The 27,030-nt window shown below is 38.5% G+C and overlaps 1 protein-coding gene across 3 annotated transcripts; it reads right to left on the bottom strand.

The window, feature by feature from the left end:
* Window positions 1–281: 281 nt before the first annotated feature.
* KNG1 (kininogen 1) lies at window positions 282–26,094 on the bottom strand. 3 transcript variants are annotated; one of them, XM_045539873.1, is made up of 11 exons: window positions 25,634–26,094; window positions 22,936–23,046; window positions 20,976–21,060; window positions 15,588–15,760; window positions 14,373–14,480; window positions 9,765–9,849; window positions 8,710–8,882; window positions 4,349–4,456; window positions 4,140–4,226; window positions 2,677–2,754; window positions 282–525 (listed from the first exon to the last, which is right to left on the bottom strand). In XM_045539873.1, the coding sequence occupies exons 1-11, from the start codon at window positions 25,826–25,828 to the stop codon at window positions 445–447; spliced, it is 1,284 nt and encodes a 427-aa protein (XP_045395829.1). In that variant the 5' UTR covers window positions 25,829–26,094; the 3' UTR covers window positions 282–444. The 3 variants fall into 3 exon arrangements, with proteins under 3 accessions (XP_045395829.1, XP_045395830.1, XP_045395832.1); XM_045539876.1 differs by lacking the exon at window positions 282–525 and adding an exon at window positions 608–2,342 and having other exon boundaries at window positions 2,511–2,754; XM_045539874.1 differs by lacking the exon at window positions 2,677–2,754.
* Window positions 26,095–27,030: the final 936 nt, after the last annotated feature.

Below are 27,030 nucleotides of genomic sequence, written 5' to 3'. Positions count from 1 at the left end.
TAGGCCTGGGGATTAGGAGAAGGGTGAAGAAGGGAAGGTAGAGGGAGAGTCCTCAGATTACTGGCAGAAGAATGACCCACTAAGCCTTCATTTAGCACTCATGTGAGATCTTAGTGGTAAGAAAGTTCCACCTAAGGGATTTCTGCCTTGGTTAGACAGAGTGTCCCAGAGTTGGGATACAAATCTCCATGGCAGAGCCATAGTACTGGCTCTCTGACCAGCTGGAATTTGCTGCAAGATGGATGTGGCTGAAAGCAGACCATTGTGAATTAACCAGGAAGGAGAACATCAAGACTGAATTTTATTTCACCCAGAAACAGAGTGATAAAATGGCATTCTTCTGTATTTAAATTCTATTCCATCTTTCTTCTTGTCTTTCCACTCAAGGTTGCTGGCAGAGGTTGTTGGCGCTATTGTGCCAGGTGTGAAGATTCTGCCCACTGGTCAAGAGACCTCACTCTCAGATGCTGGCTCTGCCTCTGCCTTTGGGGGTCGGCCCTTGTACTCGCAAGACCTTAGGTGCCTCTGTAAGTATAGCAAAACTCCATTAATACGTTGTTAGCATTTAACTTTTTTAAAAAAGGGAAGCAACCAGTTAAGAAGGTGAGACATTTTCCTGACATCATTAGTTCTTTATTTAAAAGTACAGACAATATTTAAAATGAAATAAAAATTCCAAGGCTCAAAAGCATCCAATAAATTGAAGTAGCAGTGACACATGCATCCACAGATAAGTGTAGCTGTTTAAAGCCATATCTTGTTTCTCTAGGCAAAAGTATAGCACAGGTTATAAAATATATATCTTCCTTACACTATAAGGCAATGAAAGACAATCTGTTCTTTTTTGCAAAAGTCAATGGTCTTCAATGTCATGGCAAAAAGGTGATGTGATCATAAAATGAGGCAAGAGAGAAATATCCTCATAAAATTTCTGAACAAAGTTTGCATCACATCCCATAATATTCACTTTTCAATTATAAAAAAAGTTTCTTTAGTAAGCCTGCTTCTATATTACTTCCTCTGAAAGCAGTAATCCTTATTCTGAAAACTAAGGATTATTCAATCTAGCCTTGGGAAAAAAATAAACAAAAAATTTCTATTTGAAAGCCTTGTTACAAAGAGTGGCTAATGGGTAAACAGAAATTATTGATGTAAAAGAAACACTTTCACCCAGAAAGGTAATTATCAGAATAGCTTTGTCAGGTGAGAGTACCTATTGGATATAACCAGCCCATTCTGGAAACAGAAAGTCAATTAATTTACTTTCCCCTTTCCTCCCTTTGGCCAACGTGTATTTCTTTCTTATTATCCCTTTTTGACATCTGGAACTTTTTAGGTATTATTATTTTTTTACCCAATTAATAAGTTCAGCATCCAGTCCCCTGACTTCCCTTATTTTCATATGCTTTTAGGGAACAGGTGCCACAGTTTATTTAGAATGTCAAGAATATTGGTATGAAAATTGATGGCATACATTTTAAGGTACATATTTGTTATCATAGAAGCAAATTGCAATAGGCTATAAGGCACATTAGTTTGTCCATTTTCTGTGCTAGTTTAGAAAACTCAGAAAGGATTCAGAATTCTGACACACAATTTTATGTAGTCCACAGAGATTGACAGTGTCCCCAATGGGAGTCCCACCGCTTCTCTCTAGGCTGTTCTGAAGCTTCATGGTTTTTGGTGTATTGTATCAGGAATATTTGTTTGTGGACAATGCGGAGAGGGGATGATGAAATGTTAAAGGAATATCTATGGCTGCATAAATTAATAAACAGCATCAGAGAGATTGAAATCATGGGATTCTTTCATTTCCATATTTGGATTCATTTCATTAACTGGCTTCCAGGGGCGTCCAGGACATTTGGGGGAGGTTGTTTCTGGAAAATCTGATATCTGGGTAAATGAAAGGCTATTTGGTTCTATCTGGATGTCAGGGATCCAATCATCATCATTTTCTGTAGGAGTTGGTGATATATTAGGCATCATAGTTGCAATGAGATCTGAGTCCTGGAAGTCAGAATGGGTAACAGCTACATCTGGCCAGGCTAGGGAAGGAATAGGCGTTGGCCCTTCTGTCTTCTCTTGTGTCTGTGCAGAAGGTGTAGTACTGTCTTCAGAAGAGCTTGCCAAATGCCCTGTTTTCCAACCATTGAGTTTTCCATTGTTTTTGCCTTTATTTTTATGTTTTTGATGGCCATGACCATGCTTCTGTTTATCTTCATGGTCGAGGCCATGGCCCCCTTGGGGTTCAAGATCAAGGTGAAGTTTGAGTTGATGTCCATGCCCAAGGCCATGTTGCTGTTGGTGTCCATGGCCAAGACCATGTTGTTTTTGAGGTCCTTGGCCAGGGCCATGTTGTTTTTGGGGTCCTTGGCCAGGGCCATGTTGCCATTGATGTCCATGGCCAAGGCCATGTTGTTTTTGAGGTCCTTGGCCAGGGCCATGTTGCTGTTGATGTCCATGGCCAAGGCCATGTTGTTTTTGAGGTCCATGGCCAAGGCCAAGGCCAAAGTGCCCATGGCCTTGGTCATGCTCATGTTTATGGCCATGGCCAAGGTCATGTTTTATTTGCTTTTTGTGGCCCCAGCCATGCCCATGAGTGGGTCCTTGTTCTTTTCTTGGATCCTGCTCTTCATCTTGTACAGGAACCATGGAAGTGTGGGGTGGACTTACAGTTGTTCCTTCTCTTATTTCCTCTACTTGTACTGATCGGAAAGGTGAGAAACCTGGAGGTCTTTTCATCAATGACGTCTAAACAGGAAACATTAAGACAAATGTATTATTGCAAAAACCACACTATCAATGAAGGAAGAAGAGACTGAGATCTGGCAATGCTATCTTGGTTTACAATGGGGCAGGTCTTTGCAAGATTTTAAATACTATATTAGTGTTCCAGAAAGGATGAATAATACTTTTTCCTCTTTTGATTGATCTTAAAATTTGTAAACACTGATTGTTGTTCTTAGTAATACTATAAAATAAGTTGGAGAGTTTTTTATGCATCTGGAAAAATTGAGTGATTGAATTACATAATCTCTAGGATATCTTCTAAACCTATGATTATGTAAGTCCATAGCACATTATTTAATTATTGATTCACTATTTCTATTACCACCATTACTGCTTTTATCCTAAAAGGCCCTAAGTGGCTTTATGAACTGAATATATAGGGGGCACACATCCGTGATCACTTTGTTGGGTTGAAACAGATTAGGACATATTCACAAGCTTGAAATGCAGCCATTTCATAATGTCTGTGTTAGACTATATGCATACCCACACATGACAAAAACTTAAGTCAGAAAAGAGAGAGAAGAGGCAACTTGCACTGAAGATTGCATTCGGCAGTGCAAAGAACATGGGTTTTGAAGTCAAGCCAGACCCTACTAGTAATCAGCATCATGATGAAAAGGGTGGGCTCTGGTTTGATCTAGATTTGAATCCGAGTGCCACTAGCTTCACTTTTCTCTTCTGTAAAATAGGAATCATAACAGCACCTGCCTTACAAAGTTATAAGGAAGACTCATGGAAAATGTAGCCCTCACTACAGTGCCTGGGACACAGGAAGCACTTGATAATGTCATTATTCACTCTGAGACTTTCTTATTTTTAAGTGCCTCATCCTTGACAATGGGAAAAGTATTACTACCTCCCAGCCTTCTTTTAAGACTTAAAAAAGATGATGCCATCTAAGGCTTCTTAAACTTGAACCCTGCATGTGAATCCCTGAGGGTCCTGTTAAAATGCAGATTCTGATTCAGTAGAAGTGGAGTGGAGTCTGCATCTCTCACAAGGTCCTTGGATGTAAGCAGAGCGCAGTGGAGCTGTGTCTCACCGCAGGCACACCTTGCCTCGCCAGTGTTAGCTCCCCCACCACGGGGACTGCACTTCACTAGGAACGAGCCTGTAGAAGCTTCCATGAGACACTGGCAATGTGTGAGATGTGATCAGGAGGATTGTTGCTCTCCTTTTTAGCCATTAAAAAAGAGAGATCAGCACAGCAATGTGAGATTTTCCCCCATTTTTAAAAGATAGTTCCCCAATTCATTTCAGTAATAGTTCATTTTCAACCCCCAAAATATGGCTTGTCAGAATGAACAGAACGGACCCCAAGCTGACTGTAATTAGAACCATACCATTCCTCGTGGTTTACAGTTGACAGTAGGGTAAATTTTTTTCTCCCAAGGTACCACATAAACTTCAGCAGTGCAGTCTAGACTTTGCTATCCATGAAAACAGAAGCGAAATGAGAGACCAATGTTATTCATCAGATACTTGAACAGTTGATTCTTAAAACATCATATAGGTTTCTGGTGAAAAAGTAGACAGGTACATTACTACTTACGCCAGGGGTTTTGATCTCACAGCTTTCAGTCAACTTCTCATTACTTTCCTTGGAACATGTGGTTTCCCTGGCAGTGAACTCAATAGAATATTTCTTTCCAGCCACCACCTGAAAAATTAATTTGCACAAAGTAAGTGTTTAACAAATATTTATATAATAAATCATACCTCTTTAAGGAATTTTAAGGGAGAATCTTGAAATTTTAATTATATGCTGACCAACTTAGAGACTTATACATGAAAAAAGGACAAATATTTGACAACAAAATTTTGTATGCATGTTTAAAATATTTGGCTGTTGATTGGTCCCATTTCCTTTTCTAAATGGGGAAAGAAAAGTAGGCTGTAATTTTTATTTTTACTTTTTTCTGAGAGTCTTATTGTTCAAAAGCTACAAAATTCACTAGTAATTCAAGGGCTCCAGTTGTAATGGAATCTAAGAGGAGTAGGAAGAAAAACTCAAAATTTTTTTTCCTTGTCCTGCCAAACCTTGAATCAGTGAAATATTGAGTTAGTGCCACTATAGAAATCATGTGGATTGAATTATGCAGTTAGCAAAATTATTTGGATTTTTCTATCGCTTCTCTTACTTTTCTTAATATTAAGAAATGATTTTAATCTCTAGCAACAGTTTTAATCACTATACAACACTGTCTTTCATTAAGCATTTTGTGGCCCAATTATTTAGTATTTAATTACAGAGTTTAAGTGAGTGTGTGTGTATTTGTAATATGATGTAGCTATTAAAAAGAATGCATGAAATCTGTATCTACTGACCTAAAGGGGCAGGCATCATTAAAAAAAAGGAAGTTCCAGGGTGATAATGTAATCCCATTTTTGTGAAAGCAAATTACAACAGCCTTCCCTATCGCTTTCTGATTTTTAAAAGCACGGATGGGAGATGGATGGGGAGAGAAAATTCATAGGAAGAACTAAACTCCTCCTCTACCTTTTCTGTCACTGTTTTGCTGGCTAAGTATGGTTAAATTTTTGAAGAATCTAGGTGTGTATGGAAGTTGAGGGAGGTTCTCAGAGGGATTTAGAGTCTATCCTTTGTGCTCGTGAGTTCTCTTGTTCATTTCAGAATGTACCTCAAGTCAACTTTTTTTTTTGATATTAAAGTTGATCAATGTAGTGTTGTCTAAGAAAGCTGACAACCTGTGATGCGAACCGCAGCTGATGGCTCAACTCTATGCAGGGTCGAGAGGTGAGAAATTAAATAGACCTCCTAACACCTTCCATTCAAGGGCCTCAAGATTGCATCCACATTGTCACCATCATAAGGGTCATTCTTGTCTAAAGTCTTCCGTGCTTAAACTCAACCTGCTCAAGTTTTGTTTTTAAAGTAGAGAATACCATATAACAATATAAGTTTCAGATGCACTTTACATTTTAAATTAAAGACATAAAAACTAGAAAAGTATAGATAAATATTCATCACAACTCAGGATGAGGATGGGCTTTCTTAGGTGAAAAGCAGAGGAAGGAAATCTAAAAGAAGGGGAAGATGTTTAAGTTTAACTAGATAAAAATGAAAACTGATTCTCAAAAATCACAATCAGCAAAGTAAAAAGACAAACTAGGAAAACTATGATGTAGGATCAATATTCTCATACGTATAAATCCCAACACTAAAAAATGGACAAAGTACATGAGCAGATATTCCAGAGAAGAATTTAAAATGGTTATTCTGCCTGAAAAAAAAGTTGAATTTCATTAATAACCAAAGATATGCACATTAAAAAGCAATGCAGCATCATTTTTAATTTTCCATGATGGCAAAGATAAAAAACATTAAATAATACCTAGTATTGGCCAGGCATAGGAAACATGCAGCCTCTATTGTTGCTGGTAGGAATAGAACTCATATTGAGATCCTTAACCAGTATCTTATACTGGGTTGGCGAGAACATTTTAAGTTAGCATAATTGCAAATAGTTTGGCAATTTGCATCAAAAGTCTTAGATATATATACATATTCCTTAACATTTCTAGGACTTTGTCAAGGGGAGAATTCCTGAATGTGCACACACAGATCTTCCAAGTATATTCATGTGAGCAGAGGCAGGCAGAAACATCACCAGCCGTGGGGACAGCAGCAGTGGGGACAGGGCAAAATCAACCGCATATGACAGAAATCACAATCACTAACACATGAAAATGGAAGATTCAAGAAGCATTTGGTATTTGAAATATGAATCCAACTTGGAATTGACATGCATCCAAACAGGACTAAACATGCAAAGCCAAGGCAAGAAGAAAACAATAAAATAAACCTTTAGCAATTTGGCAAATCAGTCATTTGGAGGTTGGCTTTTAGCAACACCATATGTTTAACTGATTTCTAGTAAATTGGCTGCTGCCGCCAAGGCTGCCTCAAGTGACTGTCTAAGCAGCCGAGTTGCTATCTTTAAATGCAACCATAGATAAAGATTCATCTCTCTAAAGTAAGTTTGAAATTCTCACAATATTCAGATTGATTTGACAACTAACTGAAGGGTTACTTCTTGGTCTTCCCCTGGCATCCTTAACATAAACACACACACATATGGGGCTAGTTGACTAGTTAATTCACACAGAGAACTGTAACTACTAAGAGGAGTAGATATTCATGGTGAAGAATGAATGGTTCTCTCCTTGACAGAAAACCTCTGACATGCACTATCTGGTGGACTATCCTACATCATTAAGAATAAGGGAGCCGGGTGCCGTGGCATGTCCCTGTAGTCCCAGCTACTTGGGAGGCTGAGGCAGGAGGATTGCTTGAGCTCAAGAGTTCTAGTCTAGCCTGGGCAACATAGTGAGACCCCCATCTCTTGAAAAAAAGTATAGGAGAATTTCACAAGAAAGCAAAATTACAAAGTGGAAAGTGAAGCAAGAGTAGCACAGATCAGTAACCCCTTCAAGTAAGCCTAATGTGGGTCACATGGCAATGAAATCAGGGAAAAGGATAGTGGCTCCAGGACAGGAATGAGTGAGTGCCCCAGTAGCAGAGAGACCAAAGTATCAGTTTTGATCTATTTTCATATGCCTTGTTTACTTTTTTTTTCAGTTACAAAACTAATGTAGGAAATTAGAAAGATGAAAATGGATATCCCATTGTGCCATCACCTCAAAACCACCATGGTGAGTAGTCTGAGGCATTTGTTTCTTTTCAGTTTTGCTGAAAAGTACAGACTTTTTTATAACATACTTGAGAACATAATGCATATTCAATTTTATGTCCCCTTTTTACATTGAATATTTTAACAAAGGACATTTTCCACATCGAGAACTCCTCACAAAGATACTTTAAAATTGCTGCTTAACATGCCATTGTAAGGATATGCCAGGCATTATCTAATCATATTAGATCATTATTGATCCCATATTATTGATCATTTTGACAATTCACCATCTTTTGCTCTTAAAAATAAAACTGCAGTGGTATCATTTTATATAAAGACTCCTGTTTTAGATTCCTAGAAATTCAATTACTGAGCCCAAAATATGAACTTTTTAGTGAGAATTTTCTCACCAGATTTTGAAGATTATGTTGACTTGCTGTAACAATTTGATTCTATTTTGATTATTTTTCTCTAGCTTGTATTTAGGGAAGCCAGTTTTGAGTCTCTAGGATAGGAATCTGTCCATGAATAAGCCAGTCATAGATTGTTAGAGTTGGTAGGAATTTGGGCTCTTCTAATCCAGCTATTACAGGAGCGGGCACAGAGGCTTAGAAAGTTTGAATGACCACCCAGAGTCACCTACTCTGAGTGGTGGATGCTGTGGTTGAACTGAGTCTCCTGACTCCCAGACGGGGGCACTCCTTATCGTCTATTGACAGGGCATGAAAGGAGAGATGAATCCCCAGAGGGTACACTTGTGAGAGAAAAGGGTGTCCCAAGGCAGAGGGAACAGTGGGAGAAGCGGCATGGAGATGGAGATGAGAGAGTATGGAGTCTGGACAGTGGATTGACTGATGGGGCTGGGCCCAAGGCATTAAGTGATAATACAGTGAGAAATGAGTCTAGAAAGGCACAGAATAAGTTTTGCTGTTCCTAGCCCTGAATTTTATTAATTATATACTAGTTGCTAGTATTTATATAGCATTTTAGAGTTTGGAAAGTGATTTGACACACATTCACTTATTTGATCCTCACCTCAGTCCTTTACAGACAGAAAACAGACAGAATGTCCTGAGAGACTTGTCCAAGATCACACATCAAGCATGCAGCAAGGTTGGGACTTGGAATTCAAATCTGCCAAATCCTGTTACCAAGTATACTGTTTCTCAATCCAGATCCAAGATCAGTGGCAAAATTAATGAGCAATTTGCACATGGACTATAGAATCACTATTTTTGTAGCATCATTTACAGACCTGTACTTTTGCTCTTTTCACTGTGTCAATCTTGAAATAGAAAGTTTCGTTATTCTCTGCATTAAGCTTTGTGACAGAATGAGTCAGTGCCTCCTCCAGCTCTGGGCTGTTGACAGGTATATCTGCGGGGCAGCCAAGACACATCTTGGTAGGTGGTTGTACAAAATCTTCCCCTAAAAGAACCAGATTTTAAGTTAGCATGTACACTGAAGGAACAGCCTTACCTAGCACCTCTCCTGCACAAGACCCAGCATCCACATTTATAGAGGAGCACGCTGTAGCCCAGGCCTACTAGTGAGTGAATGAAGGTTGTCTGTCTGACCTTCACTTCCTGCCTCTCTTCTTTATTCCTCCTCAAAGCCCAGTGTATGTAGGGAAATGTATTGAATCAGAACATGTTAGCGACTCAATATGCTACACCTTGCCTGCATTTTTGCATTTTTGATGGAAACTTTAAAAAGCAATGCTTAATTTAAAGGAATGATTCTCACATGGGAAAATTTTAAGTCATGTGGCTCTGGTGAACAGGTAGCTTCAGTAATGCTTCTCATTGTGGAATGTATACAACTATTTTCCAAGTATGAGAAAAGCCAACTCTTGTTATAAGAAATAGCATAATAACTTGACCATAAACTCACACTATCTTCATTTCCCCCCATTAAACCATGCAGAAAAAAACTTTACTTGAAAGAGTTTTATTCTGCATGGTTAAAAATGAAGTACAGGTCTCTCCAACTTAAAACGTTCAACTTAAGGACAACTTGTACAGAAGGAAGACCAGCTGGCATTGTACCCAAAGGCCAACTTTGCCCAGGGAACATACATTTTCCCTTCTGCCATCATAACTCCTTCTGGCCACTTGCAGAGCAGCAGCAGCTGCACCAGCTGCAGCACAGCTGGGCAGGGAAGGGGTACAATGTTTTCATCAAGGTCCATAGGTTACACACACTTTCTGGTATTTCATGGGAACAAAAGAATAATTTATATGAAAAGACCCAGCCAATTGTCTGGAACCACTATTTCACTGTTGGGTGCCAATGTGTGTTACCCCTCACCTGGATAAATGTCACACTCCTGTGAGTAGTCAGCAATTCTTTGCTGAATATCCATGTATGCATCATCTGTACATTCACCGATATCCTGGTTTTTAAAAAGCACATAAATGCATACATTAAAAACATTTTTTAGAATCTTTGAGCAACTAGTAAAATTGAAAAATAGGATTTCTACTTTCCAAAACATGGCATGCAATAAAAATAAAACAAAACATAGTCTTACTGCAAAAGAGAGAATAAGATACAGTTGGGCAACAGTATACATAACAACAACAAACACATAAACATACATGAACACAGAAAACATGAAATAAGATGACAAGACTATCTAGTATAGAAATAAGAACCATATAGGTGTAAATAGGTAAAATTTTCTTTTCAAAAGGCAAAGACTTTCAGATTAAGTTAAAACAAAATCAGTTTACTATAATTTCAAGAATCATAATAAAAATAAAGCTTAAAACTAAGGGATAAGCAAAGCTACATGAGATAAATATAAACAAAAAAGGAACTATGTATTAGTAATATTGGACAAATTAAAATTCAAAGTAACAAAAAGACTTACAAAAATAGTAAAAAAGATAATTTTATTTTTTAAAGGTATAGACTAAATAAAAGGCATGGAATAAAAATATTTAAAGCAGAAAACATTACATATATGAATAGAAATGGATGGAAATATCCATATGGGAAAATTACTATATGAACCAGCAGTTGCATTCCTAGGTAATGCTCAAAAGAATTGAAAATAGATATTGAAACAGATACTTATATTAATATAATACATGAATGCTCATAGCAGCACTATTCATAATAGCCAAAAGGTGGAAACAACCAAAGTAGGTGAATGGATGAACAAAATGTGGTATGTATATGCAATGAAATATTATTCAGCCTTAAAAAGAAATGAAATTCTGTTCTTATAGGCGCCCCATGTAAAATGAAAGAAAATAAAAAGAAATGAAATTCTGAAACAGTCTGCAATATGGATAAACCTTGAAAACATTACACTAAATGAAATAAGCCAGACGTAAAAGTACAAATATTATATTATTTCACTTATATGAAATATCTAAAATAGGCAAATTCATAGAGACAGAAAATAGATTAGCATTTATGAGGGGCTGAAAGGAAGAAGAATGGGGGTTTATTGCATAGTGGGTACAAAATTTCTGTTTGAGTGATGAAAACTTTTAGAAATAGTTTTATACACATGGCACAAAATTGTACAAAAGCCAAGACTCTTGATATATAGGCTGTTTGTTAAAAGGCATCTATTCACACCAGCAATATATACCCTTGATAGAATTTAGTATTTTTAAAAAACTTAATTAATTTAATAGATAAAAATATTTTTAGTTTTCATTTTCTCAATCAACAATGCAGTAAGCATGCATTTATTTAACCATCACATTTTCATACATTTGTTAGAAATTTATGGGTTGAATTTATAAATTATCTTCTACAACCTTTGACCCTTTCTCTTTGGCATAAATTTTAATGAATTGAAAAATAACATTTATATATTAAAGAAATCAGTGCTTTGTCATGTTTTCTCAGTTTTTACCTTTCAGTTTTCATTATGGTATTTTTGACTTACAAATACCTCTTGTTTATAGGTGACCAAATCTACCAATATTTTCCTTTTGAATTCTTTAGTATTTGCTCAGAACTCACTTTAATTTTTTTTCCTAATTTGTCTATGGTCGATATTTTAAAATATAGCTTTTAAACCTATCTGGAATTAATTTTGATATATCTTCTGATATATCTAAATTGATTTTTTTCAAGAGAATAGCCAGATATCTTAACATTCTTCCCTTCTACATAAATTTGTGACAAACTTTATCCCTTAAGTTTCTCACAAAAGATCTGTTCTTTGTTTTTGTACGAACTCTACCATATTTTAACAGCAGTAGCTACATATTAAGTTTAAATACATGATTGATTATTCTAACATTTATATCTTCAAAACTAACCTTAGAATAAATTTGTATGAAAAACTTATATTACCAAATTGATTGGAATTACATTATACTTTTAAATTAATATGAGGAGAATCGGTATACGTACTATATTTAGTCTTTTTAGTCAAAAATTTGGTATGCCTCTCTAGAGTGTATAATATGTATATATATTATGTATACTATTTGCTGTGGGTTTCACATAGACATTCTTTATCATGTTAAGGAAGCATCCTTACATGCCAAATGCTCTTGAAAGAGTTTTTGTCTCTTTTAAATAAGGAATGGGTGTTGAACTTAGCAAATGCTTTAGAATACATCAGGGCTGTCCAGAAAGTATCCAGCCATTGTATATATATTTTTTTTTTTTTTTGAGACAGAGTCTCACTCTGTTGCCCGGGCTAGAGTGCTGTGGTATCAGCCTAGCTCACAGCAACCTCAAACTCCTGGGCTCAAGTGATCCTCCTGCCTCAGCCTCCCGAGTAGCTGGGACTACAGCATGCGCCACCATGCCTGGCTAATTTTTTCTATATATTTTTAGTTGTCCAGTTAATTTCTTTCTATTTTTTAGTAGGGATGGGATCTCGCTCTTGCTCAGGCTGGTCTTGAATTCCTGACCTCAAGTGATCTTCCTGTGTTGGCCTCTCAGAGTGCTAGGATTACAGGTGTGAGCCACCACACCCGGCCCAGCCATTGTTAATATTAACGAGAGCAGTTACATGGCTAGATACTTTCTAGACAGCCCTCATATATTAAAATATCATATTATGTTTTCCCAATCTAATCTGTTTGTTGTTTTGACTTTTCTAATAGTAATCTCTGGATTCCTAGACTCAACTCTATTTGTGTGTTATTCTTTAAGTATGCATTTGTATTCTATTCCTAGTTTATTTAAGAATTCTACATCTATACTTGTAAGTGAAATTAGCATACATTCATTCATAATATTCTCTTATATTTTTATACTTCTCTGTATGCTTTACTATGTTGCTTTTTTATGCATTTGATTTTTTTTTCTTACTCCAGTAAGGATCATTTGGATGTTTTTATTAATACTACTGCTTTCTCTTTTCTATTTTATCAGTTTTGTTTTATCTTTATTGTTTTCTCTTCTCTCCTCCTTGCTTTCCTTCTTTATTATTCTTTTTGCCCCCCAAATTTCTTGAGACCTAGATATGGGGTTTTGTTGTTTTTTTGTTTGCCCCTGTTTTTAAATTATGAAATCATGTAAAGCCATGGATTAACTCTGAATGCTCTGGCAGCGTTATATGGAACTCTCCTTTTTGTTGTTTTGTTTTTTATCTTTTTCTTATCCAAGAAAAACCCTAACTTTTTCAGGAATTGCCGAATTGTTTTCTATGATGGCTGCACCATTTTACATTCCCCCAGCAATGTATTAAAGTTCCAATTCCCCCACATACTCTCCAATACTTGTTATTTAGCAGACAAAAGGGGGTCTTTATATATTCTACGTATTAAACCCTTATCAGATATATGATTTACAAATATTTTCTGTCATTCTGTGAGTTGTCTTTTCACTTTCTTGATAGTGCCCTTTTTAACCTTTTCTCCAGTTATGAAATAAATACATGCTCAATTAGAAAATTTGGAAAGTATTAAAAAGTTCCAAAAAGTATAAAGAATCAGAAAAAGCATCCATAATTCCAACTGAAAGTTAAATATAGTCTATATTTTAGCATATTTGTTTTCCATCACTTTTTATATTTATATTATATATTTGAATGAATCGTTATGTATAGTTTTGTATCCTGCTTTTTTTGTTTTTTACTTAGCATATTGTAACTATTTTATTATGTCACAAAAGCTCTATAAACATTTCTGATAGCTGCATCACATTCTGCTGTATGGCTGTACTAGAATTTATTTAACCATTTCCTAATGTTGCATAAATAATTTATTTACAGTGTTTTCCTATTAAAAAAAACACTGAAATTAACATTGTGAGATCTGGACTTACCATATAATCAAATTAGAAGCAGAATTACTGGGTTAAAGGACTTGCAGCAATTCCTTGGTTAAAGCAACATCTTCTGCTCCAATGCAAATATGCCTAAGAAGGTGTCCTGTCTTAGGCATTTTACATTCAGTAGCCACTGCCACCTTGATATACACCCTTTTAGCATAATTTTGGTTCAGATAACAAGATAGCATCCGATGAAGTGCCACTAAGGGATAGAGACTCAGGTTGTGTTTATTAAAGATAAAGGTAGGGGAGGGAAGGTGGGAAAACAAGTGGAGTAAAGTCTGAAGTGAGGAAGTGTCCAGGGTAGAGCAAGGGAACGCTGCATGGCATTGAGCACATGAGGAAGAAAAGGAGATAGGAAAGTGTGAAGATATAATAAAGATAAACTTGACAATTTCACCATTTTGTCCCAGGCTGTTCCTAGTCCCTGGTTATTCTCTGTAAATGCTTATTGCGAGGTAAGCAGATTCTTTGACTAGCTAGGTAAGGCAGCTTGACCAGTGACGTGAGCATTAGGTTTCTCAAGTGAATGTGAATGTGATTGCTGAATGTCATCTAAAATTTAAGTGACAGTCTAAAAAACAGCTTGATAGTTCCTATGCTTGCAAAAACTATAAACAAAATGCTAAGAACTTTATAATTAATTTTTTGCCTACTTACACCATCTGAAAGGGGCTTGCATTCTGGAGTTAAGAACAGAAAATTCTCCTTGGAACAATTAGTTTGCACAATTGAGTAGGTAACTTGAAAGTTCCATCCAGCCACCACCTGCAATGATTTTGGATTGACTATTTAAAGGACAGTTTAAACATTCTTCACAGTGATATATAAATATTATGAGGAGTTTAGAACACTGCAAAGCATGTAAGTGCCCAAGAAATATAAACTATTATTATTACTAGGCAAAAATATTATTGAATAAATACTGTGTACCTTGAGACTCTCACACCTCTCACACAACACACACACCCTCATCCATCTGAAAATAAAAAGCAATATATAGATGACGTTACTGTATTTTCTGAAGACCTAATAATATTTTCTCTGCCAGTCTGCAGAAAGAAAATGTTTTGCTGAATTTCATGAAGTAATAATGCTCTTCTAGATGGATAAAGAAAACTTTGGAGAGGAGTGGCCTTTGCTGGTGGGTCCTCAGGCTCCCAGATAACCAGGGGGTACGATTTCTCTCGCTTTATTCTGGGTTGGTCCTACCCCAATTGTATATATGGGTATAATTGACTAAAACATGCATCTTGCATGAAAGCAAGTTGTAAAGTCTATTAAATGCAGGGAATGTTACTGACCAAAGTGAATCATTCCTAATATGAGGCTGAATTACAAGAGACCCAGTCAACTGTCAGAAAAGGCTGGGTGAAATGAATCAATAAAAAGACCAGATTTACAGGTATTTAGTTTTTTTGTCATGATATGGAAACTACGACTTAGGGGTACCCACAAAGCCATGCCAACCATTTTAGACTCAATTTAATATCTTGGAGCCAAGTTTAACTCATGATAGCTAGGTGATGATATAGTTTTCTCAAAACCTTAAGGCCAGTGTGACTTTTCCATTTCACCATCTCTGGGAGGAACATGTAATGATGACTACTCATTTGTTAAAACAAACTTTAAAGGAAAGGGATCTGATAACCACCTTTTTCCACTTTCCATATTGCACTATTCTACTCACTGTGACTAAAGAGAAAGCCCTCTGCATCCTGTGCTGGTCACCTGAGCACACAGAAGGCCTCACCACCAGCCACACGATCATACATTTTCCTGTGGCCAGTGGCTTCCTTTAGGTAATGAAACCCTAAACATAAAGATCTAATACTTTTAACAATGCTGCGTGACACGAAAATTTAAAGAACAAACCTGTCTTTGGGCCCGTTTTACTTCATTAAGAGTAAAGAGGTAGGAACGATCAGTGTTGTTATTAAAATGTTGAACGCCGTGTCTCAGGACGGGCTCCAGGTCAGGGCTGTCTGTTGATATGGGATGTACACAGCCACGGCAGTCATACTTGGCCGTCACCACAGAGCCCTCGACTTAACAAAGAGTAGACAAAAAGGCAACATTAATGATCAAAATCAGCATTCGGATACATTGCCCCAAACAAAGAAGATAATTGAGAAGGCCCTGATAAACTTTCTAGTAAATCCTAGTAAGCATAGAAAAAAAGAGGACAGAAAACTGCTTTTTAGTCAGAGGAAAAAAAAAAAAACTTATCATTCACTCAGGAATATCTTATAATCACAATATTCTGCATAATTATTTTAAGTTCATTTTAAAGTAATCTTAATTATAGAAGTAATATATGAATTCATCCTTTTATAAAAAATTAAGACATTATAAATGTGTTATTATTTATTTTTCAATGTTAATGAGAGCTCCTAGGCCAGGTATGGTGGCTCAAGCCTATAATCCCAGCACTTTGGGAGGCCGAGGTGGGCAGATTGCTTGAGGCCAGGAGTTGGAGACCAGCCTGGGCAACATAGTGAGATGCCATCTCTACAAAAAATAAAAAAAGATTTAAAAAATTTGCCAGGCACGGTGGCATGCTAGTAGCAACATGAGAGGCTGAGGCAGGAGGATCACTTAAGCCCAGGAATTTGAGGCTGCAGTAGATTATGATCAGGCCATTGCACTCCAGCCTGGGTGACCGAGTGAGATCCTGTCCCCATCTCTAAAACAAACAAACAAACAAACAAACAAAGTCCTTGAAGCCCAACTCAGGGTTTGATATATTTGTATTGGTTCAATCTGACAAATATATTTATTTTGCATCTGCTGTAATATGCTGGGTGCTGAACAAGACTACACGGATGCGTTAAAGTGTTAGTGACAGTCACTGCCATGAAGGAGATGACTGTCCAGTGGGAGAGACAGAACTGTAGATGGATCATTCTAACATGATTCAGCAAGAGCTTAGAAAGGCAGGAGCCCAGAGTTAAGGTCTAGGCAGACTTTTCTAAGGAAAAGATGAGATGTCTGAGTGAAGAAGGATGAAGAGCTGTCATCCCAGCAACAGGAGGTGTGAGGGCATGGGGAGAAGGGTGGAGGGCTCCTGAGAAAGCAGGATGACTTGCGGCCCAGTGGTGTGGGATGTGGCGGGTACACAGGGAGGGGGAAATTGAGGTGTGAACAGTCGGTAGACAGAATCCTGTGCTGTTGGGCCTCTCTAGGCCCAGGGTTACTAACTATATTCAAAGGGTCATGGGCTCTTTGGTGAATCTGATGAAAGCTATGGCCCCCTCCTCAGGGAATTGTACATACTCATAACATTCTTCACATAATTTCAGGGTATTCATAGACCCTGTGAAGTGAATTAAGAATGGTCTGGTAGAAGAATGGGAAACCACTGAAGAGTTTCTAATAAAGCAATGTAAAATATTTAAAAAGGAGTTTGTATTAATATTAAATTTCCAGGTAATGTTCATAACAGCTAGCCCTAACCTACGGGTCAATAGAGCAAATGCCATAAAAAGGGAGAGGCAGCAGCAGAGTGAGTGGTGCACTTGGCGGGGCCCACCCCGGAGGCCTTGGCTGCGTCTCCCAGTGGGCTCTCACTGCCTGCCTCTGTGAGAGCCAAGCATAATCAGGAGGCCACCACTGTTGGACAGGGCTGTTGCTCATTCTTAGCAGGTCAACAAAACTGGCAACCACTTCTTGGATTTCTCTTCATAAATATGCATGTCAGAAAAACATATATTGGGTGAATATGCCTAGTTTTTCCCTTTCCTCTCTTTGCAGAAGTTATGTTGAATCAGCATAATGAGCAGAGTTAAAAAACTGGAGGGGAATTCCACGTGGAAGGTGAGAGAATTGCTGATGATTACTGAACAGGAAAGATGGACACAGAAGGTAAAAGGGAGGTGGGGAAAGGACCAGAGGCTGGTTTGCCTAGTCTCAAGGGCTAGCTTTTATTCAGAAGATTGACTAGGGGTAGGAAAGAAAAGGACAGCTTTTTGAAGGTGAAAGGAGTAGGGAAAGATGTACACTCAGTTCTTCTGAGTGACGATGATTTTTCAGCCTACCCTGACATTTCTACAGAGATGCCTTTAAAATTAAAAGAAAGATTTTTAATTACTTGTGATTTCTTTTCTATTTGGAACTGTTTTTCTTTGAACACAACTTCTTACAAGAACCAGAACCCCAGGGATATAATTTTTGTGGGTTCCATGTAGATGACTAATGCCAGTATACAGAACAATTCCCATCAACAGTAATGTACAAAAGTGAAGCTGAAGATGCTGGCTCAGAGCCCTCATATGCTAAAGCTCTACTTTGCAGAAGGCAATTCCAGGAAGGCTTTTGTCATTTACAACACCTAGTTGTGTCCATTCCTCTGTACTTGGCACCTCTGCCACATTAGGGAAGAAGCTAATAGTGGTTTTAAGTGTTGATAAGTTGCTCCATAATTATATTCTTGAGGAATTTAATTTATTTAGGGTCTGTTCTACCAACTCTACCAGCTGTGGGATTTTGAGCAAATTACTTAACTGCTGTGGGCTTCAGTTTCCTCATCTGTAAAATGGGGGTATTAATACCTACCTTATAGAGTTGTGAAAGCTACAAATACTGATGAAACAAATAGAAGAGGACACAAATGGAAAGACATCCCATGCTCATGGATTGGAAGAATTAATATCATTAAAATGACCATACTTCCCAAAGCAATATACAGATTCAATGTAATCCCTATCAAAATATGTCATTTTCCACAGAAATAGAAACAAAATCCTAAAGTTTATATGGAACCCCCCCCAAAAAAGAGCCAGAATAGCCAAATAAATGCTGAACAAAAAGAGCAAAGCTGGAGGCATCACACTACCTGACTTAAAATATAGTACAGGGCTATAGTAACCAGAACACGATATTGGCATAAGAACAGACACACAGACTAATGGAACAGAATAGGGTGCCCAGAAATAAATTCACATATTTACAGCCAACTGATTTTCAGCAAAAGGGGCCAAGAACATATACTGGGGAAAAGACATCCTCTCAATAAATGATGCTGTGAAAATTGGATACCCACATGCAAAGGAATGAAATCAAACTCCTATCTCTTATCATATACAAAAATCAACTCAAGATGGATTAAAGACTTAAACTTAAGATCCAAAACTATAAAAAAACTGGAAGAAAACTTAGGGGAAACACTTCAGGACATTGGTTGTAGGCAAAGATTTTATGGCTAGGACCTTAAAAGTACAGACAACTATAACAAAAATAGATAAATAGAACTATATAAAACTAAAAAGCTTCTACATAGCAAAGGAAATAACACAGTGAAGAGATGACCAATTTAATGGGAGTAAATATTTGCAAAGTATTCATCTGACGAGGGACTAATATCCAGAATATACAAGGAACTCAAACAACTCAACAATAAAAAAAATAAATAATCCCATTAAAAAGTGGACAAAGGATCTAAGTAGACATTTCTCAAAAGAAAACATACAAATGAGCAACAGGTGTATGAAACAATGTTCCACATACTAAGCATTAGGGAAATTCAAACAAAAATCACAATGAGATATCATCTTACCCCAGTTAGAATGGCTATTATTAAAAAGAAAAAAATGACAGATGCTGGTGAGGACGTGGAGAAAAGGAAACACTTATGCACTGTTGGTGAGAATATAAATTAGTAAAACCACTATGGAAAATAGTATAGAGAGTTCTCAAAAAACTAAGGCTAGAACTACCATATGACCCAGTAATCCCACTACTGGATAAGAAATCTGTCTATCAAAGGGATACATGCACTCATATGTTTATCACAGCATTATTCACAATAGCAAAAATATGGAATCAACATAAATTCCCATAGATGGAAGAACGGATAAAGAAAATGTGGTATACATATACAATGGTAGCCGGGCGCGGTGGCTCACGCCTGTAATCCTAGCACTCTGGGAGGCCGAGGCGGGTGGATTGCTCGAGGTCAGGAGTTCGAGACCAGCCTGAGCAAGAGTGAGACCCCGTCTCTACTAAAAATAGAAAGAAATTATCTGGCCAACTAAAATATATATAGAAAAAAAATTAGCCGGGCATGGTGGCTTATGCCTGTAGTCCCAGCTACTCGGGAGGCTGAGGCAGTAGGATCGCTTAAGCCCAGGAGTTTGAGGTTGCTGTGAGCTAGGCTGACGCCATGGCACTCACTCTAGCCAGGGCAACAAAGCGACACTCTGTCTCAAAAAAAAAAAAAAAAACATATACAATGGGATACTGTACATTCATAAAAAATGAAATTATGTCATTTGTAGCAACATAGATGGAACTGGAGGTCATATTATATTAAGTGAAATAACTGAGGCAAAGAAAAGAAAACATTCGCATGTTCTCATTCATATGCACAGAGCTAAAAAACTTAATCACATGGAGATAAAGAATAGAATGATAGATCCCAGAGGGTGGGAGGGGAAAATGAAGAGAGGTTGGTGAATGAGTACAAACTTACAGTTAAATAGAAGAAGTAAGTTTTAATGTTCAATAGCAGGCTAGAGTGACTATAGTTAGTAACAATATAATTTACATTTCAAAGTATCTAGAAGAGGGAACTTCAAATGTTATCAACACATAGAAATGATGATGGATACCTCAAATACCCTGACTTGATCATTACACATTCTATGCATGTACCCCATCAATATTTAAAATATTGTGTATCAATAAAAGAAAAAAAGTTAGTATATGTAAAGTACTTAGAACCATGGCTGGGACATAAGCAATCAATAAATGTTAGCTATTATTAATATTTTTATCCTGATTGCCATTAATGCATTGTTATGACTGCTAGGCATTATTCCTTCAGATGTATCATTTAATTTCAGTCTCACAACAATCCTGTGAAGTGGGTAGTACTGTTATCTCCCTTTTCGAGACAAGGAAAAGGACAGCCAAGAAGGCGAGGAGTTCTGAAAGACTCCAGGCTGGGTCTGACCTCAAAGCCTGTGCCTTTCTCATTCTAGGATGCTGCCTACAATTGAAGGCAGGTCTGTGTCTTCGCATCCTTTTGCAGAGCCCTGGAGGCACATGAGGAAGAGTTGGATAGTCCTGAGGGGAAGATTGTCATGAGCCTGGCCAGACGTCAGGCCCCTGCTACTCCACCCGACCCATGCCCCTGTGCTTCCTAATGCTACAAATGGCATTAGGAGCCTCTGGGAGAGGGCAGCAGCCTGGTCTAGGTTGTGTTCTTGGCACACAGAAGTTGTTAATTCCTCCCAGGGCAGTGCCACCAGATATATCAACCACCTGGAGTAATCTGGCAGGTCTGGGTAGCCACGGTAAATTTTTCTTTCTCCCTCTTCCCTACGGTCGCTGTGCATTCTCCTGTGGCCTGAAAAGAAAAGAAAGAGACCATTTATCCTAATCTTTCAGATGGAAGAGTTCACCTAGTGCTGTTGCTAAACATGACTTTCCTTTAAAAAGTAACAAAATGTGTGAAGATTTCATCCATAAGAGATTTCAGACATGAGAATGAATATTTTTGTAGCCTTATGATTATTTTTTATAAGCCACTGATATTTGTGAGACATTAGAGGAATGGTAGTATAAATGGTGGTTTATAAGCTTGAGTCTTTGATTCAAGCCCTGGAGATACTTCTTTTTCACCAAGATGTATGCAGTGCCTTAGAATCAGCCTGCTCTACTCTCCTCTTGATTTACTCTCAATTTCACTGGATCAATACTATTCACATGAACTTCAGTTTAACTTATTAGAAAAAGCAAGAACCTTGGTGTCAAAGTGTCATCCAGTTCCAGCTCTGCCACTTGCTAGCTGCTACCTCTATCAAGTCCCTTTGCATCTCAGTTTACCTATCTTACAGCAGGCATGCCACATCTGTCTCATAGGGCTGTCGTGAAGAGTAAATGTGCAAGCACACAGAAAGCACTTAATAGAGGCCCACCGCATGGTAGGCACTTAATAGGCGGTCATGTAATTGTTATCGTTGAACGGTGTTTTTTTTTTTTATTACACTTCCTGAATGTAGGATTTCTAATTTCAAAATATGGGCTTTATGAAGAGAGAGGGAAATGTCCTTGGTGATTAAAAATGGAGAGAAGGAAGGAACGGAGGGAAGGAGAGAGGAAAGAAGGAAGGGAGGGAGAAAGAAAAAAGAAAAGAATAGAGAAAAGAAAAGAAAAGTTGGGCCTCATCACAATGATTTCAAAGGTTCCTTCCAGTTCCAGCATTCTGTGGTGACAGCATTCTGGAGAGTAGGAAGCCCAAGATCAGAATGCAAACAGATTCAGTTCTTGGTGAGGCCCTCTGCGTGGCTTGCAGACCACTACCTTCTTACCATATCTTCACATGATGGAGAGAGGTGTTTTTTGTTTCGTTTACTCTTGTCATTCTTCACCCCTATCTACTGCACTTCTTCTAAGTGACAGACACTATTCTATCAGGATACAGCACACTTCTCTTCATCCCCATGGCTTGCAGAGGCAGGCAGTATGGGGCACAGCAGCTAATCGTCCCCACCTTACAGTCGAGATCATTGAGGAGCAGAACTAGCACTTACAATCCTGGTCTCCTGACTCGGAGTCCAGTGCTCTTTAGTAAGTGCGGATGACTCGGGCTCATCTTTTATAAGAGAGGCTTGCTCCTGAGGCAGATACCATTTGCAATCTTCCTAAATTAAGGCAAAACAGCCAGCTGTGGTGTGCCAGGCACATATGTTGAGTTTGGTTAAAATAGCCATTGTTCACAGGTCATTTACATAATTTTCCTGGCTTCATTCTCCAACAACCTGATAAGGTCAATATAATCTCCCTTTTATAGGGGAGAGCACGAGTTCAGAAAGGTCGAGCAGCATGCCCACCATCACACAGCTAATTGGAGGCAGGGTCAAGATTTGCACTCAGGCCTGTGCAATTGAAACACCCACTCTCTCCCCTCACCAGCCCTTCAGCTTGGCCCAAGTGTTGATCTGTTGTCTCTATGACACCTGACCCGCACGTCCCAGTTGATCACTGGAGCCCTCTTCTCATGGGAGGGCTTTCTCCACATTTAACTGCTGGCTTCTCCATAATTTTTCTGTCTATACAAGAACATGGCTATCAAGCATCTGACTTTTCTACACATTTCAGGGTTTATGTGCATCCCACATAAACAGGCTAACTAATATTAGTCATTCCTGCACAAGCAAAAAAAAAATCTGGCAGGCTTGATGGACAAAACTGGGGGCTTGAAAACTGTTAACACACTTACAGCTTCTGCAGCTTCCTTGTAGTCACAATCCTGCCAGGTTTTGCCGCTTTGAACAGGACAATCACCCTCCCTGATCTGGTACTTAACGGAATAAAAGATGTTAGGGTTAACCTGAAAAAAAAATAACCAGAGATATTAGGGTTCATCCAGCTGATCCAACAGCAAATAATTTGAGTGGGTTCTGGTATAGTTATGAGTACTGATCTTGATTTGATTTAATCAGAACAAAGCAGTCATTAAAAATATAAATATTTATATTTTTATAAGTATTATAAATGTTTACTTTGAAGAATGTTCATAATATACTTACAATGTATTTATTTTAAAGTTACAAAGCAGTATCCACAGTATTAGCTTATTTGTATAAAAATTGACTTATATGTACATGTCTTTGAAAAGTCTGAAAAGATATGCAGCAAGCTGTTAAAATGGCTTTCAGTGGTGGGATTATAATTATCTTGTACTTTCTTCTTTAAATAAACATTTCTAAATGGTCTGACTTTTTTTTCCCTATTCCTTTTATAACTAGAAAAAGCAAACAAGAGAATTTTATTTTAAAAAACCCAAAAAACAAAAAATGCTTACAGTTATCTCTGTATGGTGAAATTAATTATGGGTGATTTTAGCATTTTATTTTATTTCTTTTCTCTTTTTTTTTTTTTTTTTTTGAGACAGAGTCTCGCTGTGTTGCCTGGGCTAGAGTGAGTGCCGTGGCATCAGCCTAGCTCACAGCAACCTCAAACTCCTGGGCTTAAGCGATCCTACTGCCTCAGCCTCCCCAGTAGCTGGGATTACAGGCATGCGCCACCATGCCCGGCTAATTTTTTCTATATATATTTTAGTTGGCCAGATAATTTCTTTCTATTTTTAGTAGAGACGGGGTCTCCCTCTTGCTCAGGCTGGTCTCGAACCCCTGACCTCGAGCGATCCACCCGCCTCGGCCTCCCAGAGTGCTAGGATTACAGGCGTGAGCCACTAGTGGCGCCCGGCCTCTTTTCTCTTTTTTAAACAGTTTTTTTGAGACATAATTCACATGCCATACAATTCACCCATTTTAAGTGTACAATTCAGTGTTTCTTAGTATATTCACAACCACACCCACAATATATTTTAGACTATTTTATTACCCCTAAGAGAAACCCTGTGCCCACTAGCAGTTTTTACCCATTCCTCCTTGCATTCAGCCCTGGCAACCAGTAATCTGCTTTCTATCTCTTTGTATTTGCCTAGACATTTCATATCACTGGGATCATACTTGTGGTCTCTGTGTCTAGCTTCTTTCACTTTGCACGAAGTTTTCAAGGTTTAGCCATGTTGTAAGATGTATCAATGCTTTATTCCTTTTTATGGCTGATCGAATTTTTCTAAGATGTCATACAATCATAAACCTTAAAGTGCAAAGGCCCTGAGTTAGATGAGCTGAACGCTCACCTCAACAATTCACAATCCTGGCATGTGAGAGCAGTGAGGGACCTGGGAGGTGATGTTGTCCAGCCCCTTCCTTTGCAGCTGAGAGAAGGGGCCCTGAGAGGTCAGGATATGGCTTAGGCAGCCTCACCATCTCAGGGAGGCAGAGCCAGCCCCAGAGCCCTGGTCTCCTGATGCCCAGGGCAGTGCTCTCTCAGAGCCTGCTTGGATCACAGTATTTGTATCTGGGAGATGATGAAGTCAAACAAGATAGACTCCAGGGTTCCTTCTGTTTTGATAATGTGGGCCTATGAAGCAGGAGATGGTAGAAGCTGTGCCTACATGGTAAAGATAAAAAAGATAACTGTGGACATTTTAGAACAAAAGTCACATTTTCCATGGGTCAGCCAGTGAAGACACCAGAAAACCATTACTTCAGAGCACCAGGGAGCAGAATTTCTCACATGACTATGCTAGATTGTGAAACAAAATGGCTCAATTTTACTTTCAGGAAAAAAAAATGTCCACTGTGGTTTTGTTTCTCTAGCCTCATACCACGTGGTTAGGGTTTTTTTGTTTTTTTGTTTTGTTTTTTTCCCCGGTGAAGTAACCAATTGCTCAACTATTCCAGAGATATAGTCTCGTACAGTGAAATTAATTTAAACATACTCTGGAAAGATTAGTATTTCTCGGAATCAGGCATCCTGCCAGGATTTGTCTCCTACCTGAGTGTATCAATGCAGTAATAAAAAACATTAAAAACCAGCTGAAACATTGCTGTTAAATTTGATGCATTCAGCCATAAAGACTTCGTGGTAGATACTTTGTCTAGTGCAGTAGAATCATACTAATCTCATTCCTGACTCCTCTTAGACACACCCCACGAATCACCCCCTCCCACTTAATGTAGGGAGGTCTTTATATTTCAGTCTAGTGCCAGGGACCCAGTGAATCCTCTGCTGCATTCTGACTGCGTTCCTAGATTCTCCCACTGTGCTTAGTCTCTTTCAATTTCTCCATCTACCTTTGTTTCATTTCACATAGGATATTGCTCCTCTGGTCACCCAGGAAGCCAAGCAGGGTGGCCCGAGATCTAGTCATACCCTGTCCTCCACACACCCAGGCCAGAGAGGGGTGTTCGTCTTTTCCAAGAGTTGTAAGCCTCTACACTTGATTATCTGTTCTTTGGTGGCGTGTGTGTGTGTGTGTGTGTGTGTGTGTGTGTGTGGCCTGGGTTCCAAGTAATAGCACAGATCCCAAGTAACTTCAAGGTTAAACGCAGCTTACTCACCGTCTTAGTGACTTCAGTTATGCGGTACAATACAAACTGGTTGACAGTGTGGTTTTTACTGTTATACTTCTTCAGAGCAGCATCCACAGCCTTAAATACTTCCTCATCATTGCAGTCAATTTCCTCAGAGAACGGTTCTTGGGTTAAACTTGGTAGCAGCCTGGAGCAGAGGAAAAGGATGGCAATTAGTTTCATGATTTAACAGACTCCCTCTCAAAGCTGAGGGATGGTTTCATCAGGAATCAGGAGCCAACTTGGATGCTGGTTTTAGCAATCTCTAGCTTGTTGATTCTTCTGTCCTCTTCTCTCTCTGCCTCACAGCTCAGGGCCCTGGCTGGATTCCTGCTGTCATACACTATTTGCCCTATTCCAAAAGGACAAATGTCGCCGCAGGGTTATCCAAGCAGATTTAAGGTCAGAACATTGCAACACTGAGGTTGTTAACCTGCTCATTTACATTTGAAAAGCACATGGGAGCACAGAGCGCATTTCCATGTGATTGCACCACTTTGTACAGCAAATCAGGGCAGAATCTAATAAAGGAGAAGAAAAAAATCACCAACTAATTTGGTTATTCCCTCGTGACTTTCGCAAAGCCATTTACAAAGGTCACCACACTTGTAAACAATGCAACAAGGAGTACAATGTGCAGATACTTTTCACATAAAATTTCTTTGTGGGATATCTATTTGCATAGAAGCAGGATGCTATCAATTAAAATGCATGCCTGGGAAGCTCCTGCACAGGGTCATCAAGTAGTTTTGGAAATCCCACCTAGGACATTGCACAGCTAAAAATAAAATGTGGGTGCCCTATCAGGTCTCTGGCCAACCAGCCTCTCCCTGCTCAATTGCAGTAGTTCTACAAAAGAGAATGCTCACTAGCGTGGGGGAGACAGAGGACAAGCAAAAAGAAGAGATGGGCTGAGTGAAGCCCTGCATTCCCTATCCTTGCTTCTCATTTCTGATTTGGTAGCATTGGGGTTCAGAAAAGGACAGTCAAAAGTATGGCATAAAAGTCTGGAAACAGCTGGCTCACAGTCATTCCAGTGTTTCCCGGATAGTATCAAACAGTCAAATTCTTTCACATCTAAGACTAAATAGACAGTCGCAGGTCCCTGAGGAATGCCAGGAAAGCAGCAGGTGATTAGCATGTGGGAGCCCAGGGGTTCCTTTCTTAATAAAAGCCATATCCTTATTTCTTAAACAGAGTTCCTGCTCCTCCCCACATCTTTGCCGTTGTCCTACCTTTATGACATTTGATCTGTTCCTTTGAATAAATAGCTTCAGCTATTTCCAAATATTTTTAAGTGGCCATGCTGTTTCTTCTATCCACAAGCTTTGAAAAGCTATCAGTAAATGGCAGTGTGATTTGGGTGGAGGTGTTGAAGGTCAACG

Source organism: Lemur catta, chromosome 1 (genome assembly GCF_020740605.2).
Source record: "Lemur catta isolate mLemCat1 chromosome 1, mLemCat1.pri, whole genome shotgun sequence".
NCBI classification, from domain to species: Eukaryota; Metazoa; Chordata; class Mammalia; order Primates; family Lemuridae; genus Lemur; species Lemur catta.
This window is presented reverse-complemented; position numbering and strand designations above follow the sequence as displayed.

What these genes read in the sequence shown, in the direction of transcription:
- KNG1 (XM_045539876.1), bottom strand. Translation starts at nt 25,828, where the DNA reads ATGAAACTAATTGCCATCCTTTTCCTCTGCTCCAGGCTGCTACCAAGT. An exon ending in ACAAGGAAGCTGCAGAAGCT is followed by an intron (nt 21,061 to 22,935) that starts GTAAGTGTGTTA and finishes TTTTCTTTTCAG; the next exon opens with GCCACAGGAGAATGCACAGC. An exon ending in CCAAGGCCATGGGCACTTTG is followed by an intron (nt 2,343 to 2,510) that starts GCCTTGGCCTTG and finishes GCCCTGGCCAAG; the next exon opens with GACCTCAAAAACAACATGGT.